Source organism: Gavia stellata, chromosome 17 (assembly GCF_030936135.1).
Source record: "Gavia stellata isolate bGavSte3 chromosome 17, bGavSte3.hap2, whole genome shotgun sequence".
NCBI lineage: Eukaryota > Metazoa > Chordata > Aves > Gaviiformes > Gaviidae > Gavia > Gavia stellata.
The window spans coordinates 7,612,233-7,626,462 of record NC_082610.1 but is presented as its reverse complement, the minus strand read 5'-3'; the positions used below and the strand labels follow the sequence as shown (position 1 = coordinate 7,626,462).

At 34.5% G+C, this 14,230-nt stretch overlaps 1 protein-coding gene across 1 annotated transcript in view; it reads left to right on the top strand.

Annotated features, from left to right (window-relative positions):
* The window catches only part of KIF18A (kinesin family member 18A), a 43,390-nt gene extending 29,738 nt beyond the window's left edge, over window positions 1–13,652 (top strand). The window contains exons 13-16 of the mRNA XM_009813192.2: window positions 7,823–8,309; window positions 8,839–8,943; window positions 11,509–11,618; window positions 13,400–13,652. Of these exons, the coding sequence (XP_009811494.2) occupies window positions 7,823–8,309; window positions 8,839–8,943; window positions 11,509–11,618; window positions 13,400–13,548 (851 nt within the window). The 3' untranslated portion in view covers window positions 13,549–13,652. The remainder of the gene's footprint in view (window positions 1–7,822; window positions 8,310–8,838; window positions 8,944–11,508; window positions 11,619–13,399) is intronic.
* The last annotated feature ends 578 nt before the right edge of the window (window positions 13,653–14,230 follow it).

The following is a 14,230-nucleotide window of genomic DNA, read 5'->3' as shown; positions in this document are numbered from 1 at the left end:
CCTTCTTCCTTTCAGGAGTTTAAACATACCAAAGAATTTCAGCTGAATTCTACTCTTGGTTTCTAATGAAGATTTCTTCCTTGGAAAGGGTTTCCTATGTATTAAATAATATAAAGTCGTAGCAGGAGAGGAAAAGATCAAGATACTCTTTGGCCATTCATTCAACATCTGTTTCTATGGTCAAGTTATCAAGATAGCCAATTCTTGTGCTTAAAATCTCTGATTTTTAGAGAAAGCTAATTAAAGCTCATAAGCTTTGCCAGAGCACATACAGCGCTTCGCTAGGGGAATAGACCTCTTCATATCTTGTTTTTCCTTTAACCTTTGAAACCTTTAAACACCTTCTGTAACGTGTCTTGCTCTGAGAGTCAGAGATGTACACTACTAGCTTACTGTGTTAATCAGCAAGCTCGTCTAACCAAGTAAGATTGCTCTAGTCATCGGTATCTACAGTAGCACTACCATGGGTACCAGAAATAGCTCTCAAGAAATTCACAATTTGTCCTAAGCTCATGTTGCTTGCTCTTCCGGTTTGTTTAGACAGTGCCATATTAAGACAGCTATGCATGGCAAGTAATTCGATCTAACAGTTGTTTTGCAGTGCATGCAAACATGTGATGATCCAAGGAGTATTTTGTAAAGAACTCAACAGAGTGTCTGAGTCTTAAATTTCTGATGGTGCTTATTTGATGTGGTTTTTCTTCTTCCACCACTTCAGGATTTTGAAAATAAAACTAAATACCCTCAAATTTAATCTAAAATGAAACATTTGAATTATTTTTTAATTTCAAGTTGTTCAAGTAAAAATAATTTTAAAATATTTGCACAACATTAATTTATCCCACTGACTGTATTCACATTATATTTAAATATTGTTTTTCCTTGGTAATTTAGTTATTGTTTCGTAAAATATGACTGAAACCACGTTATTTTCAGAACCTCTACTCTCGCTCACCTTCATTATGAAGCCTTAACATGGGATTTCCATAACATGTCTTAATCATAATTTCTACTCTATATTAATAGGGAAGATATTTTTTAAACAGTTGTTTTATCAATGTATACTCCTATTTTTAAGCATCCACCCATACTATTTTTTCTGAACTTAATTATAAATTAGAATTGTTGCTTTGTACAGGAAATGCTGGTTTTCCACTATCATTTTTGTTTACAAATGTGTTTAAAAAAAAAAAATAAGATTAAGCTTGTGTATGCTTCATGAAACCATAAAAGTGCAACCTCACGAACAACTCGACTATTTGTATCAAGTAAAGCACAAGCTATGAAAACAACATAAGATCACTTATAAACGTATTTGGGCCCCCATTCTTGGGTGTTGGTTAACAGAGAGCCATACAGTATTCATAGAGTATGGACTGATGGGTGAAGAGCTGTGACTGGTATTTACAAGTATTTCTGTGAATGGGCGAGTTCTTGGCATTGTTTCAGGCATCCCATTTCCAGAAGCTTTACTGTACATTACCATTGAGAGAATGAAATTGATTTACAGGAAAAAAAGAAAAGGCATCCATTACCTCCCCTTGTCACAAACATCCGAAAGTAAAATAAATTTATTATTATTTTGCATGGCAGGAAAAATTGGGGTGTAGTTCTACGTAGTAAAAGACTTGATTAAAAGTAGGAAAAGCATGTGTCTTGTGTATAGGAAGGATTTGTCTTGTATTGAGCAGCTTTTTCACACTGTCCTATATGACTTTTTTTTCCTCATGCTGTGTAAAATAGTCCACCTGACCGCTGGGACCCACAAGAATGCAGCCTGGATTTTAGCCTTTTTCAGTTCACAGCTGTTGTTTGCGGAACTGTTGTGAACCTGGCCATCACAGTGATGCCTTTGGGTCACATGAATATTAAATAATTGAGATGGGTTCACTAGACCTCGTTTGCAATTTGGAATTCCATGAGTCAGTTGTTAGAAGAATCAAAATGTATGATTAGTATTGTAATTGGATCAATCATTGGTAGCCCAGAAATGTTTATTGAAATGAATACATTAATATTTGATTTCACTTTAGCAGAACAACCTGGTAGACGTAATTTAGCACAGTTTCCAGAAATAATCCCCTTATATATGTATTAACATGAGTTCCAGAAGAAGAGAAGTCTTGGCCATTATTTTGTCCCAAATGTCAATTAGAACTAACACAATTCATCAGAGTCATCTTGTTATGAACTCTACTCGCTTTTGCTGTGACTCATGTTTCACAAATACTGCATTCTGCTTTTCATATTAACTCACAGGGCTGTAAATATCTAATATTGCTATGTTTCTCTCCTGATAAATCAGTTCTTCCGAGTAGTCTTTTGGGATAGATAATACAACAAACTAATGACCAAAACCACCTCATATGATTTCATGGGGGATGGTTGGTCAGTGGAGGATTACTTTTATTTTTAATTTCTAAATTAATCTCTTAAGAAAAATAATATCTAAAAGAATTCGGACAATTATCTTTTATAATCATCCACCTGAAATTTAAGATCAGCAAATGTGTCATCTAATCTCTAAAATATATTTGGAATAATGCTTAATTTTCAAGAGAAGTGTTGTAGCTGAAAGCACTAGCTAAGCAAATACACCTTCTAAATTTTTCTTTTAAGCTACTCCATCAGGTTAACTGCGGATGTTTCTGTAAAGTATATGGTGATTCATTTTTTGTATATGAATTAAAAAGTAAACTTAATGTCACTGAATCACGATGATCATTCTGATGCAAAAGATGGAACTGGTCGTAAAATGTGAAGGAAATACAAACCGTAAACATTACAATCTCCCTGCCTTATTATGGAACAGGTTTGGAGATTTTCTTTGGAGTTGGAATGTGTTGTTTGTCTTTCAGTAGAAAAGTAATGGCAACACTTAATGATTAGCATTAGACATCCATTCAGGAACTATTTAGATTTGTTCTTAAAGAAAATATGAATAGCAATATTTGGTCCGCCACTATGTCGTCTTTAGTACCCTGTATTTAGTAGTTGCCAGTAACGCCCTCCTAAGATACACAGTGATAAGAGGATAAATCTAGAGTCATCCGACTTGTAATTTCCAGTTCCAGTGCAGTGGGAAATCCCATTGAACCAATCACATGTAATAATTGCCAGTAGATGTCTTTAAGTTTGTCAAATCTGTATTTTGTAACCCATTTATACTTAGGGGCTTTGCCACAGCATGCTGCAGTGAGTTTAACAGTAAAATTTTTTGTGAGAGGTAAGTATTGCTCTTAGTGTTAAAATTAGTATGTGATATGAATGGGGTGTCTACTGTTCGTTATGGCAAGAAATAAAGTTAACCTCATCGGTGATATTTTATTAATGTATTATATATTACCTCAGTTGTTCCTAACTCGGAATATACTGTTGGCTCAATTTTCAGTGTTTACTCATTGGAATATTTAGGCAATAAGCTAAAGCATGTGCTAAAACGTATAACATATATGTACATCTCACCTACAAGCACTCAACAGTATCATGTTAAAATTGAGTATCCTGGGAGAAAACATGGCCTAAAATTGTCATACAAATAATTTGGGTTTAGTAGGCATGACCTGCTATGAAATGGATGTCTCTTCTCTGTTGCTTTAATACTGGATGTTCTTACTTGCCACTTACAACATTTAAGTTGTTTGTTCTGGAGCTTTTTCTTTTTCCCTTCTTGAATAGGATTTAGGGGAACTAGTTCTCCCTAGTTTTAGCTGTCCCATTGCAATATAAGCCACAAAATGACAGATGACCACGTTTTCTAAAATTGTTTGCTAAAATATTCAGTGCTTGTTTAGAAAAAATTATGTTAAAATTGTATGAATTCAGTATTTAGGAAAGACAAAGTATGGTGTTTCAGTTGGAGGCATATTACTTTTGGGTCAGCTTGTGGTAGTAATTTTCTCTTTCAATAAAAATGTTTATATATATAAATCTTAAAGTATGCCTCTGAATATCAGTGTTTTTAATAATATTGAATAGCCTTTGAAGTATTTGAAAATAGGATCGTCAAAAAAAAAAAAGGTATTTTACTTTTTTAAGGAGAAACACATTTGATATGACCATTTGAAGTCATCTGAAATGTATAGGAGTAGTGTTTTCGTAGCAGCTATTGTTGTCTGAGCCCACTTTACTTAAACTTCTCAATGGCAGCTATTAAAAGCACCTGCAAAAAATTAGCAACTGGCTCCTGTATCTTGCTTCCTTATTAAGACAGAAACAAAAACACTGGCATTCCTTTATTTTGGGGGTTTAAATCTTTTTCTTGCTGTATTTATGTTTACTTTATAGCTCCAAACAGTTATGATCTATACTGTAGAATAGTAAGCTAACATGAAATTGAGGTGTGGGGGTTGGCTTTTTGTCACATCACATTTGGCTTATGTTATTCAGTGAAACCAAGTTAAATAAGATATTGCTGGTGATGTTTTTGTTTACTTTCTTCTTTACTGTGTTAGGAGCTACTTAATGCTTTCACAAAAAACTTTGAGAAGGGACACTTCTTGAATATTTTATATGCTTTCCAATACTTAACTGGCAAGAAAAGCTAGTTTTGTTTTAACTTAATTTTACAATGAATTTAATTCCAGAAATAAATAGATTTTAAAAATAGGTCTGGGCTTTTACTAACAGCTTAGATTCGCCCTATATAGAATTGCTGCAACTGTCTTTTTATTAATGTACTTGTATTACACTATGAAATACTGTTCATTACGATTAAATTCAACAAATTATTAATGTTGGCAATACTTTTGTGTTCTTTACCTACCTAGTTTATGGTTTAAATGCTTGCATTTACAGTTAATTTAATGTTTCCAGTATTTAGTCCTGGAGAAGCTTCTAAAACTTGGCACTCTCACTAAAATGTTTCTCCATCAGACTTCCTTCCTAGTAACTTCAGGACATTAGCAAAACCTCAGTGTCTTACAGTAAGCAAACTTTCTGAAATTAGAACTTCCCTGTCCTAATGTAACAACAGACAAATAGAAGTCTAACCATTATTTTTCCCGAAACACAGTTTCAAATGCGTACGAGCAGGAGGAAAACCTAATAAATTAATATTTAAAAACTTGTCCTGAAATGTTTAATAGATAGTTACTTCAAAAATTAGATTGGAATCCTTAGATAAAGCTTATTCTTGTATTTAAGAATATAAGCTGTCAAAAAATTCTTGAAAAGAAAGTTTTGGCCCCAGTTTTTGGTTGTGATGACTAGAAAACATTTTTTTGAAAGAAAGCAATGTTAGTCTTGTACATAGAAGAATAATGTTGTACTGATGAAACCAAAATTAAAAAGCAAGCACATTAATGAAGCATAGCATTGTTGATAGTGTCACAGAGTACATATTGAAAATGGTTCATGAATAAATTTCTTGCTTGTTACCAACAAAATCCTACCAAGTTCTAGAGAAAAAGTCTTCATCGAAGCAGGCTTAAATTATTTCTGGTGGAAGTAAAAATTATGTGGAGAACATACAGGCCCTATTTTACTACTCTTTACATTTCATTGCTCATGGAGAATATTCTGAATTAGCTTAATGTTTAGATTACAAGGTACTGTGTCTCAGCAACCTGCTGTGCTTCACCTGGTGAATGCTGACCATGAATTAGACTAAGATTAAGTATGAGAAAATAATGTATTTTGCATTTTAACAAAGAAAAATAATCCTTACATATATATAGTGAACTGTACACGGGCACACACATACACAAATTCACAGTTCAGTTATTTCATGTCAAGTAGTTGTCTTAGGCCTGAGTTTTCTGTGTTTGTGCTTCTTCAAAGCTGAAAAGAGCATGATAGAATTGTAGTTGTTCATGTAATTGTCCAGGCATCTTTTCCCATGAGCATTTTAGCTTAAATGAACCTGCTTTTACTGTTTATGCATTGCTGGATAAGATGTTGCATGTTTGTTGAACCATAGTAGTTTAAACATTGTTCTTTCTGAAACTGAGCTCTTGAGTGAGGAATAAACGTTTGCTTTGTTTTTTCAATGGTTTCATTATTGAGGTAAGCTCTGGCAACACAAAATATTTGTGGCCTGTATATATGCGTCTAATTTACTTGCTACTTGTACACACTTTGATACTACCTGTTCCATCCTCCCAGAACATGTCTAGGTCTCATAGTAGTCTTTAAATCCTTTCCTGTCTCCTCACAGCTCTAATTTGTGTCTTCTAATTGGGCATCATCTTGTGTAGCTGGGCATGAGGAATCTGTCATATGGTATGTCTAGTTCCAAAGTGGGTACAAAAACCTGGTGCCGAGATCATCCTTTCATCCTTTGAAGGCTTTCCTTCAATGGGGTTCTTAGGGCCTTTTTCCTAAGACATGTGATTTCTGAGGGCACTTGGGGAATTGGCATTCCTAGAGCTTCTTGCCTGTGGTAAATTGGGTTGCAACTGGGCAATGAGGTCGAAATTAAACTGAGGATGAGAAGTGGTAACCAGTCAGAGAGAAGACTACATTTACTTAAGCTTTGATTGTTGTAAGAAATCAAACTTTGGGGGGGAGAATAATACAATGCACATTGTTAATCAATTTTCCTCCTCTTTAAATAATTTTTATATAAGTGTTAACGCACGAGAGAGAACTAAAGCATTCAGCCTGAGGAGTTCAGACTACCTTTCTTCCCGAGATGCAAAAATAGAATGGAATCTTAGAAGAAATAAATATTTATCAATACTGTTATGTGAATACCATAGTTGAACTGCTGACAGTTACATAGGAATTAAAAGCATGACCACTTTTTATGGTTTAGCTGCCCATAGGAATGGAGTAGGCAAAGTAGAAAGGGGAAGTATGATGCTGTGACTACCAGCTGAAGTAGGGCCAATCTTATAGATATTTTAAAGGATAGTAGCCTTTACTGCATCTCTTAAATTTGCAATGAAGGTTAAATGTAGAACCACTTGGGGTTTTAAAAGCCCTGTCCTACTCTTGATTTGTTTCAAAAGGGGAAAAAAAACCCAAACCCTAATTTCTTGTTATAAGCTACTCGTTGTTGACATGAGTGACCACTAGATTAGCCATTTGAACAGTGGTCTGTGTCTTTATTCTCCTTTACTGAAAACTTAAAAGAAAGGCATTTTCTCCCTTACTTTGGAGATTGCCTTTATTGCCACCTACTCAAAAATAAAAATAATATGACACTTCAAGAAAAATAGTATGAATCGGGATGAATGGGAATGGCCAATTACTGTTGCATTGCTTGCTTTGTTATTTTTAATGGTGCGTTTTTTTAATAAGGAGCTTTTTTCCCCGGGGTTGATGACAGGATCCAAGTAACTTCTTTCTTTCCCCTTTTCCAAAACACTACTTTCTCATTTTCAATGTCAAATAATTTTGTTCCTCTAAGTGATTCTATGCCCTTTTATAACAGTGTTTCTCGTTCTACTGCGTGGTACTTGCTAGGGGAAAAATGGCTGTGATCAGGAGGCAGCTGTAGATTACTGTGATAGTACCATCTTAAATTAAGAGTTGTGTCATGATAATGCGATCATTTTCAATACTCTTACTCTTCCATTCCCTGTCGTCATGTGTCATATCTTACTTGTGATTACTTGTAATAGCTCTGGGATTAACTGTATCAGCCTATGCATATTTATAATACTTTGAGTGCCACAGAACAAATGCTACCATCTGGACAATGCTGCAATAGAAATATTTTCAGTTGTGTGATCAAATTAATATGTAGATGAAATAAATAGTGTTTGTAATAATTCCTGCTAATAAACTTATTTCAGCAGGGAATAGGAGGAAAAAAGGATTATTTAAGTAGTAAATATACATAAATGTGCTAACCATTGTTGCCTATGTTGCACAGGTACAACTTCTGGTACACCATCACAAGAAATGAATAAAAATATACAAGAGATAGTAGAATATGCAGTACCACCACAAAAAAGAACTAGGCGGAAGCTAATGGACTCTCCAATCACAGCTCAAAGTCCTGCTGCATCTAAGCGCTCCAGTCTCCGTCATCTGGAGGATTCTCTTACCAAGGAGGTCCGCCCTATTGTGTATACACCGGAATTTTGCAGAAAGCCAGTACAAAGCTGCTGTACACAGACTGTGGTAAAGAAAGCTTTACACCTTGCAGGCCTTCAGGAAGCCAGTGCATGTAATATAGAACATATGCCAGTGAAAAAAGCGAGTATTATGGACTCTACATGTGACATAATCCCAGAGTGCGATGAAGCTGATATGGACTCAACAGTAATTCTCTGCAAAGGGACAGGTGAAGCAACTGAAATGTCTACTGACTCATCTGTGAAGGAGTCACAGCCGTGCAACAATAGCATTCTGCAAAGGTATTTTCCGTTTACATGGGCAAGGAATATTACCCAAACACTTCAATCCTGTTTATCTTCAGAGCTGGGTTTTTCCATTGATGTCAATTTTATTTGTAAATGCGATGTTTTGAAAATCAAAGCCTCAATGTTTTTCAGCATCAGATTCAATTCTGCCATTATTTGAAATCAATGGTACTTCAGTGATAACAGATGCAGTTGAAACCTTATTCTGTTTTATGAGATGGCTACTGAACAGAAAATACAGCACTTTTGAAATTGTTTGTGATGCCTCAGGCAATTTACTTTCTCGAAGCCTTGCTTTTCCTGTCTGTAAAATGGATACCCTAACCTCTTCGACGTTGAGAGATGCCATTGTTAGAGCTGCTATGTATGTGTGAAGTCCTTTGAAGCTGCCTCGAGTAATATTATTGAAATTAATTTCCAGTATTGTTTTTCAAGTTAACGTATATTTATTTACGGTTAAGAACAATTTCATTTGACTTCTGCCCAGAATAGATTTTACAAAAATATAATTCTTTGATTTCAGACTTGGTCTCTCTTCATTTAAAAACAAGAATTCTACTTCAGTACTTGAGAAGCCTTCATATATGGCAATGACTTCTGCTGCTGAGAGAAAAAGAAAGGTATTAAGGTGAGAGTAAACGACCTCTTCTGATTCTGTACGCGTGAGTTTGTAGTCATTTCTTATGTTCTCACTTCAGTTTCAGTATTATATTTCAAATCTGAAAACTTCTTATACAAATCATCTTGACCTACATATGAGATCTTCTGACTCAAGTATGTTTGACAATTCAATTATTATCTCTTTTCCTGGCAAGTTGAGTGGAATCATTTTTAACTCTTGGTTTAGGAACTTCTGTTGTTTTAATAGAACAAGTACAAACTCATATCGTGTCATCTGTATCTGCTGTCTACTAAAAATAGAAAGATGACACATAATTCTGAAAAGAGAAATTCCATCATAAATTAAAAATGTAATTTGTTTGAAAATGTTATGCCTTTGCTGGAACACATTAGAAAGTATCAAAATAGAAAACGGAGAAAATGCTTAGCAATACTTATGTGGCCGGTGCCTTTGTTTTTCTCATAATTCATTTCCGGTCTCAGTTATTATGACTTCATTCTTGTGGTCTGCTCTGGGAAGAACTCCCGTTTCGTCACTTCTGTTTTATGATCCTGAAAGAGGCTTGTTAGTAGGAGCAGCAGAAAAGCTGGAACTGAATAGACACTAAATGCAGTTGTACTTTTTTGTTTATTTGGTTTTTTAATGTCTTTAAGGATTAGCTATCAAGTCAGTACTGATGAAACAGCTCTCTTTTGTTTCTTTTTCCAAAAGCAAAATTTGATACAACCTTTTTTGAAACCAGATTATAAGTCACCTGCTGCTCCACAGTGAGTGGAGCTGCCACCTCATAGGTCTTCTAAAGAATGTTTCAAGACTGTTGGAACAAATTCTATAGATTGGAAGAAACGTCAAGCACTTCTTTGGTTTATTACCATCTTTGAGATAGAAAAATCTTTCTAGAAGATGACAGATTTGCCAATCTCATGTTCCTGTTCTAATTACTAATTATTGTCCTAAACTGTTTTGCTCTAGGATGAGAAGAGGCATACCTTGCGTTTTCAAATAGTTGATTATAAATTTAGCAAAATAAATCACCTGTTCTTTGAAACTGAGCTGGTTTTCTAGATTCTATTTAGGGAGAGTTATGGGAACTTTTGGAGCCTGATTTATCTTATCTTACAGTAAATGTTCTAAGATAGAGTACTTTTTTCTAATAATTGTGTAATGATTTTCAAATTTATACACGCTTATCTTCTTTCCAAAAAGACTAGCTCTTTCTGCTCTTTTATCTTGTACCTTCTGTGTCTCAAACATGTATTTCTCAGTTTCCAAGCTAGAATAACACTACAGGAAAATCCCACAACATTTATTCCTTTTTTGACAGTTATTTCTTCTGCCTCAGATAGTAAAAATGTCTGTAAACTAATTCTTTATGGCTTTGTTTAGCAGCTGCTGATGAAAAGAAGGAATGAAAGCTGCTTATTTGTGAAGGAGGAAAAGAATATGCTCTGACTTTTTAGATAGGGCCTCCTTTCCTCTCTCCTTGACTTTCCCCCCCTTTTCTCTCCCATGTTTCCCCTGTTTGAAGTAGGTTCAGTCATTCATCTCCTACTAACATTAGAATAAAAATAGAAATTTCAGACATATTCTCTACATTAGGTATATAATCTGAAACAGTTGTATTGGTAGGACAAAGGGATAAGAGACAGGTCAGTCATAATACAGAGGCTGCTTTTACTAAATAATATTACATTCTCAATGACATGAGTTCTCTTCCAAGAAGCACACGTGAATAGATCTTAGGACTGGCACAAGACAGGTCTTAGTCTTTACTGCTTGCTATATGTTTTCATTTAGGCAGAAAATTATTATTAAGAAAACTAGTGCAAGTTAGGGGACTATAAAGTGGAAATAATGCAGTATCATTAGAGGAATGGGAAGAGCATAGGAACTTGGGACATAAATAGAATTAGCTTGTTTATGAGGCTGTCTTACAGAGTAGAGCCATGGAACTTAGCAAGGCAAGCGTAAAAGGGTGAGATCACAGACAGGTTCATAATTTTCACTGTAGATCTTAAGTCCATCACATAAAAGGCTATAAAACATAGAGGTTTTGTCTTAATGAATTTGAAGCTATACAGCTTTCTTGCAGCTTAGCTAAAAACTATTGTCTGCTATGAAGACACCCTCTCCAACTGTGTTTGGAGGCTGTAGAAAAATAATTGTAGCAATAAAAAATGCGATTTGTTCAATAAACACAGCTTGGTCATTTCAAGGATTTTGTAAATGCGCCAAGATTATTTCTTAGTATAATTTGTGTGCAATGACCATCAAAGTGGTTTCTGTGGTTTCCAAAAAACCTGTGGCATATTGGTCTGCATTTTAACATTAAGTGGCAACATTAGTTCCTATTTTCACAACTGAAACTTTCTTGTAAAGTTTTAAAAGGAAAAAGGGGAATAATATCCATATATACATCATAAATAAATTAGTTTATTCTCTGCATTCTGTCATGAAATACCAATACTAGATAATATAATTTAATGTATTTCTACATTGCAAGGCATAAACTACTGTAATGTAGCTTAATCACTTCACTGAAAGCAAACTCTTCCCTGGCTGTTTTTCCAGTTCTACATCAAACACTGGGTTAGGCAGCCTGCAAGACCCTGTTTCTGCAAAACGCGTTCGACAGGAGGTCTTGTTAAGCCATGGAGCTTTGCGAGTACCCAAAATGGCAGGTAAGTGTCAAAACTTGAATGTGTGACCCTGCATTGGTAACTGTGTTCGTACAGGATGTCCAAAATTAAGGTTGATACTCAAGGTTTTGTCAATTTAACAGCATGTGCTACTGTGATCAGTACACTAAGGTATTGGTTTGAATAGTATATCCATTCATGAAAAAAAAATTAAAAAAAAACAAACCCTGAATGTCTAACCAGTTATCTAGATGGTATCTAATCCAAACCCAGTATTAGTACAAGCTTGCTGGGAAAACCTTTTCTCAAGATTTAAGGTCTTCCACCAAAATTTGTGTCTGTACTTGTTGAGGAATTTGATAAACTTTATTACTGATGTTATCTTTGCCAAGTGTGGTTTATCAAGAAATAAAATCCTCTAATCATTTCCATACCTGTTTTTAACTGCTTGCTTTGTTTTATAACACTGCACTGATTTGTTTTTACAGATACAATTTGTTTTTCAGAGATTTATTACTTAAACTTTGGGGCTGTTTTGGGCCAACACAGTAGCTGAGGAAAAATTCTTTTAAAGCAATATTTAGGAATTATTTTGCTTCTAACAGATTGCTGATAATAATACTATCAGGCAGTATTCTGTGAAAGCCTGCTACAATTACACGGCTATAATAATGTGTCTTCTCTCTGAAAGGTATATAAATCTTTACTGTAACAAAATCAGTTAAAAATAATTTTTTCAGTAGATGGGCAAAAAGGTCCTTTGTTCACAACTTCCCAAAAACCTCTGCCTTTCCTAGTGCATGGCACTAAGTTGCTTGGCATCTGCAGTAGATTTTCAATGCGCTAAATCTTTACAATTTTCCTTTTATCTCTACCTACTTGTCTCCTTTTCCTCTCTATCTTCAGAAATACACTTAACGATCTTTCTTAGTGCAACTTCTTTGAAAGTTTAAAGGAGATCAAAGATTGTTTAAAGTTTTAGTCTGCCATTCTCGTGAAATTGTCCAGTTGTGTAGCGCTTCCCAGTGGCATAGGCAATACACCAGTTTTACAGCACATACATGTTTTTATGTAAGAACTGATGTGAGGAAGCAAGTACATATGAATATGTATTATTCTCCATTTGCGGGAAATGTTGAGGTTGTATTACAGTAAACTTTCTGAAAAGTGTAAATCTGAGGCTAAACATTGTCTAGCTAATAGTTGCTTATTTGGCAAAGTGCATATATAGTTACATTAGTATCAATTTCTACTGTTAAAGACCGGGTTATGAAGTTACCAAAACCAACCACTACTCTGGTATTATTAAAAAACTATGTAATGAAGCACCACATTCTGAAACAGAGAATGGATTTTCTGATTCTTCAAAGTAAACTTCATTTTCAAAAGCATGCGTTACAGGAGAAGAATGAAGTATCACCAAATCCCTAAGAGGAAGAGCTGCTTTTGGATTAAATAGGCAAAACTCTCTCTAATGACATAGTGTTCATTTTTCAGTACTGTTCTATAATAATAAGGATTAATAAAATTTTCACATATTTCTACTTTTTTATATAGACCACTGTGCCTTTTAAATAGCATCTCGTGTCAATTGAGGGTCTAATCATTGGACTTTCTAGGCAATTAGCACACTGGATTACTGAGCTGAGGGTGATTACATTTTTGCATATCAAAATTAGATTTTGCATATCTGCAATAAGGACAAGAAATACGTGTAAAAATTCTTAGACATGCTCTGAAAAGGAAATCCAGGTAGGCCAAATTCTGCTTAAGTTAATTGGTTTAACGTCTCCTATTTGTACTAACATATCTTTCTTCACTAGGAATTAAAACGAGGAGCAAGAAGCAAGAACAGGATGTGCCAAGAAACCTAGTTAGAAGCCTTTCTGAAGGAAACGTAACGTTGGGTGTTAAATCAAGGACATCAAAAAATCTGTTACTTCGTGTTTATAAGAAAAAAAATAGGATTTAGTTCTGAGTTCATCCATACTTCAAGCAGGATTGATGGATAGCAAATGAGAACAGGGTGACTTGTTTTCCTCTTGTGAATTATTTTGTGTTAAAGATGTCTCGGTAATGCACTATTTCACAAAGAACTGCTTTTTGGAAATACAAGGATTTTGTTAAATTCTAAAATAAAATAAGTTCCTTTTTGTCTCCTGTTAGAGCTTACAAATGTCTTTTTGTATGTTAACAAATGAATAAGAAATTTAATTTGGACTTGGGAATGGAGAAGTGCACAGTACACCTTTTGCCATAATCTTTGTATTTCCCTGTGTTTATGACTAGCAGATTAATACTTCAGACAATGCAAGTCTTTAAGGGGATCAGTGACGCTCTAATTCTTAGATGCTACTTTAAATTGCTTACCTACAGTGAGTCTTAATTTTCTCATGAGAATTTTGTGATGCAAAAATTAGAAAAATTGTTTTGACCTGCTAAATTATTTTCACTGAAACTTCCTAATGTTAAAATTGTTTTTCATTTGGAAGAAAGTCAAATAGATGTTAATATTAAAAAACGTTCATGCTTAGCATTAGGATGCAAGTTTATTCTTAGACATGTTATGGATAGATAGGACTAATGTAGTACCGGGAGACAGAAAAATATTTACAAAAAGTGTTTTTAATGAAATATTCTATCTAAACTTTTTT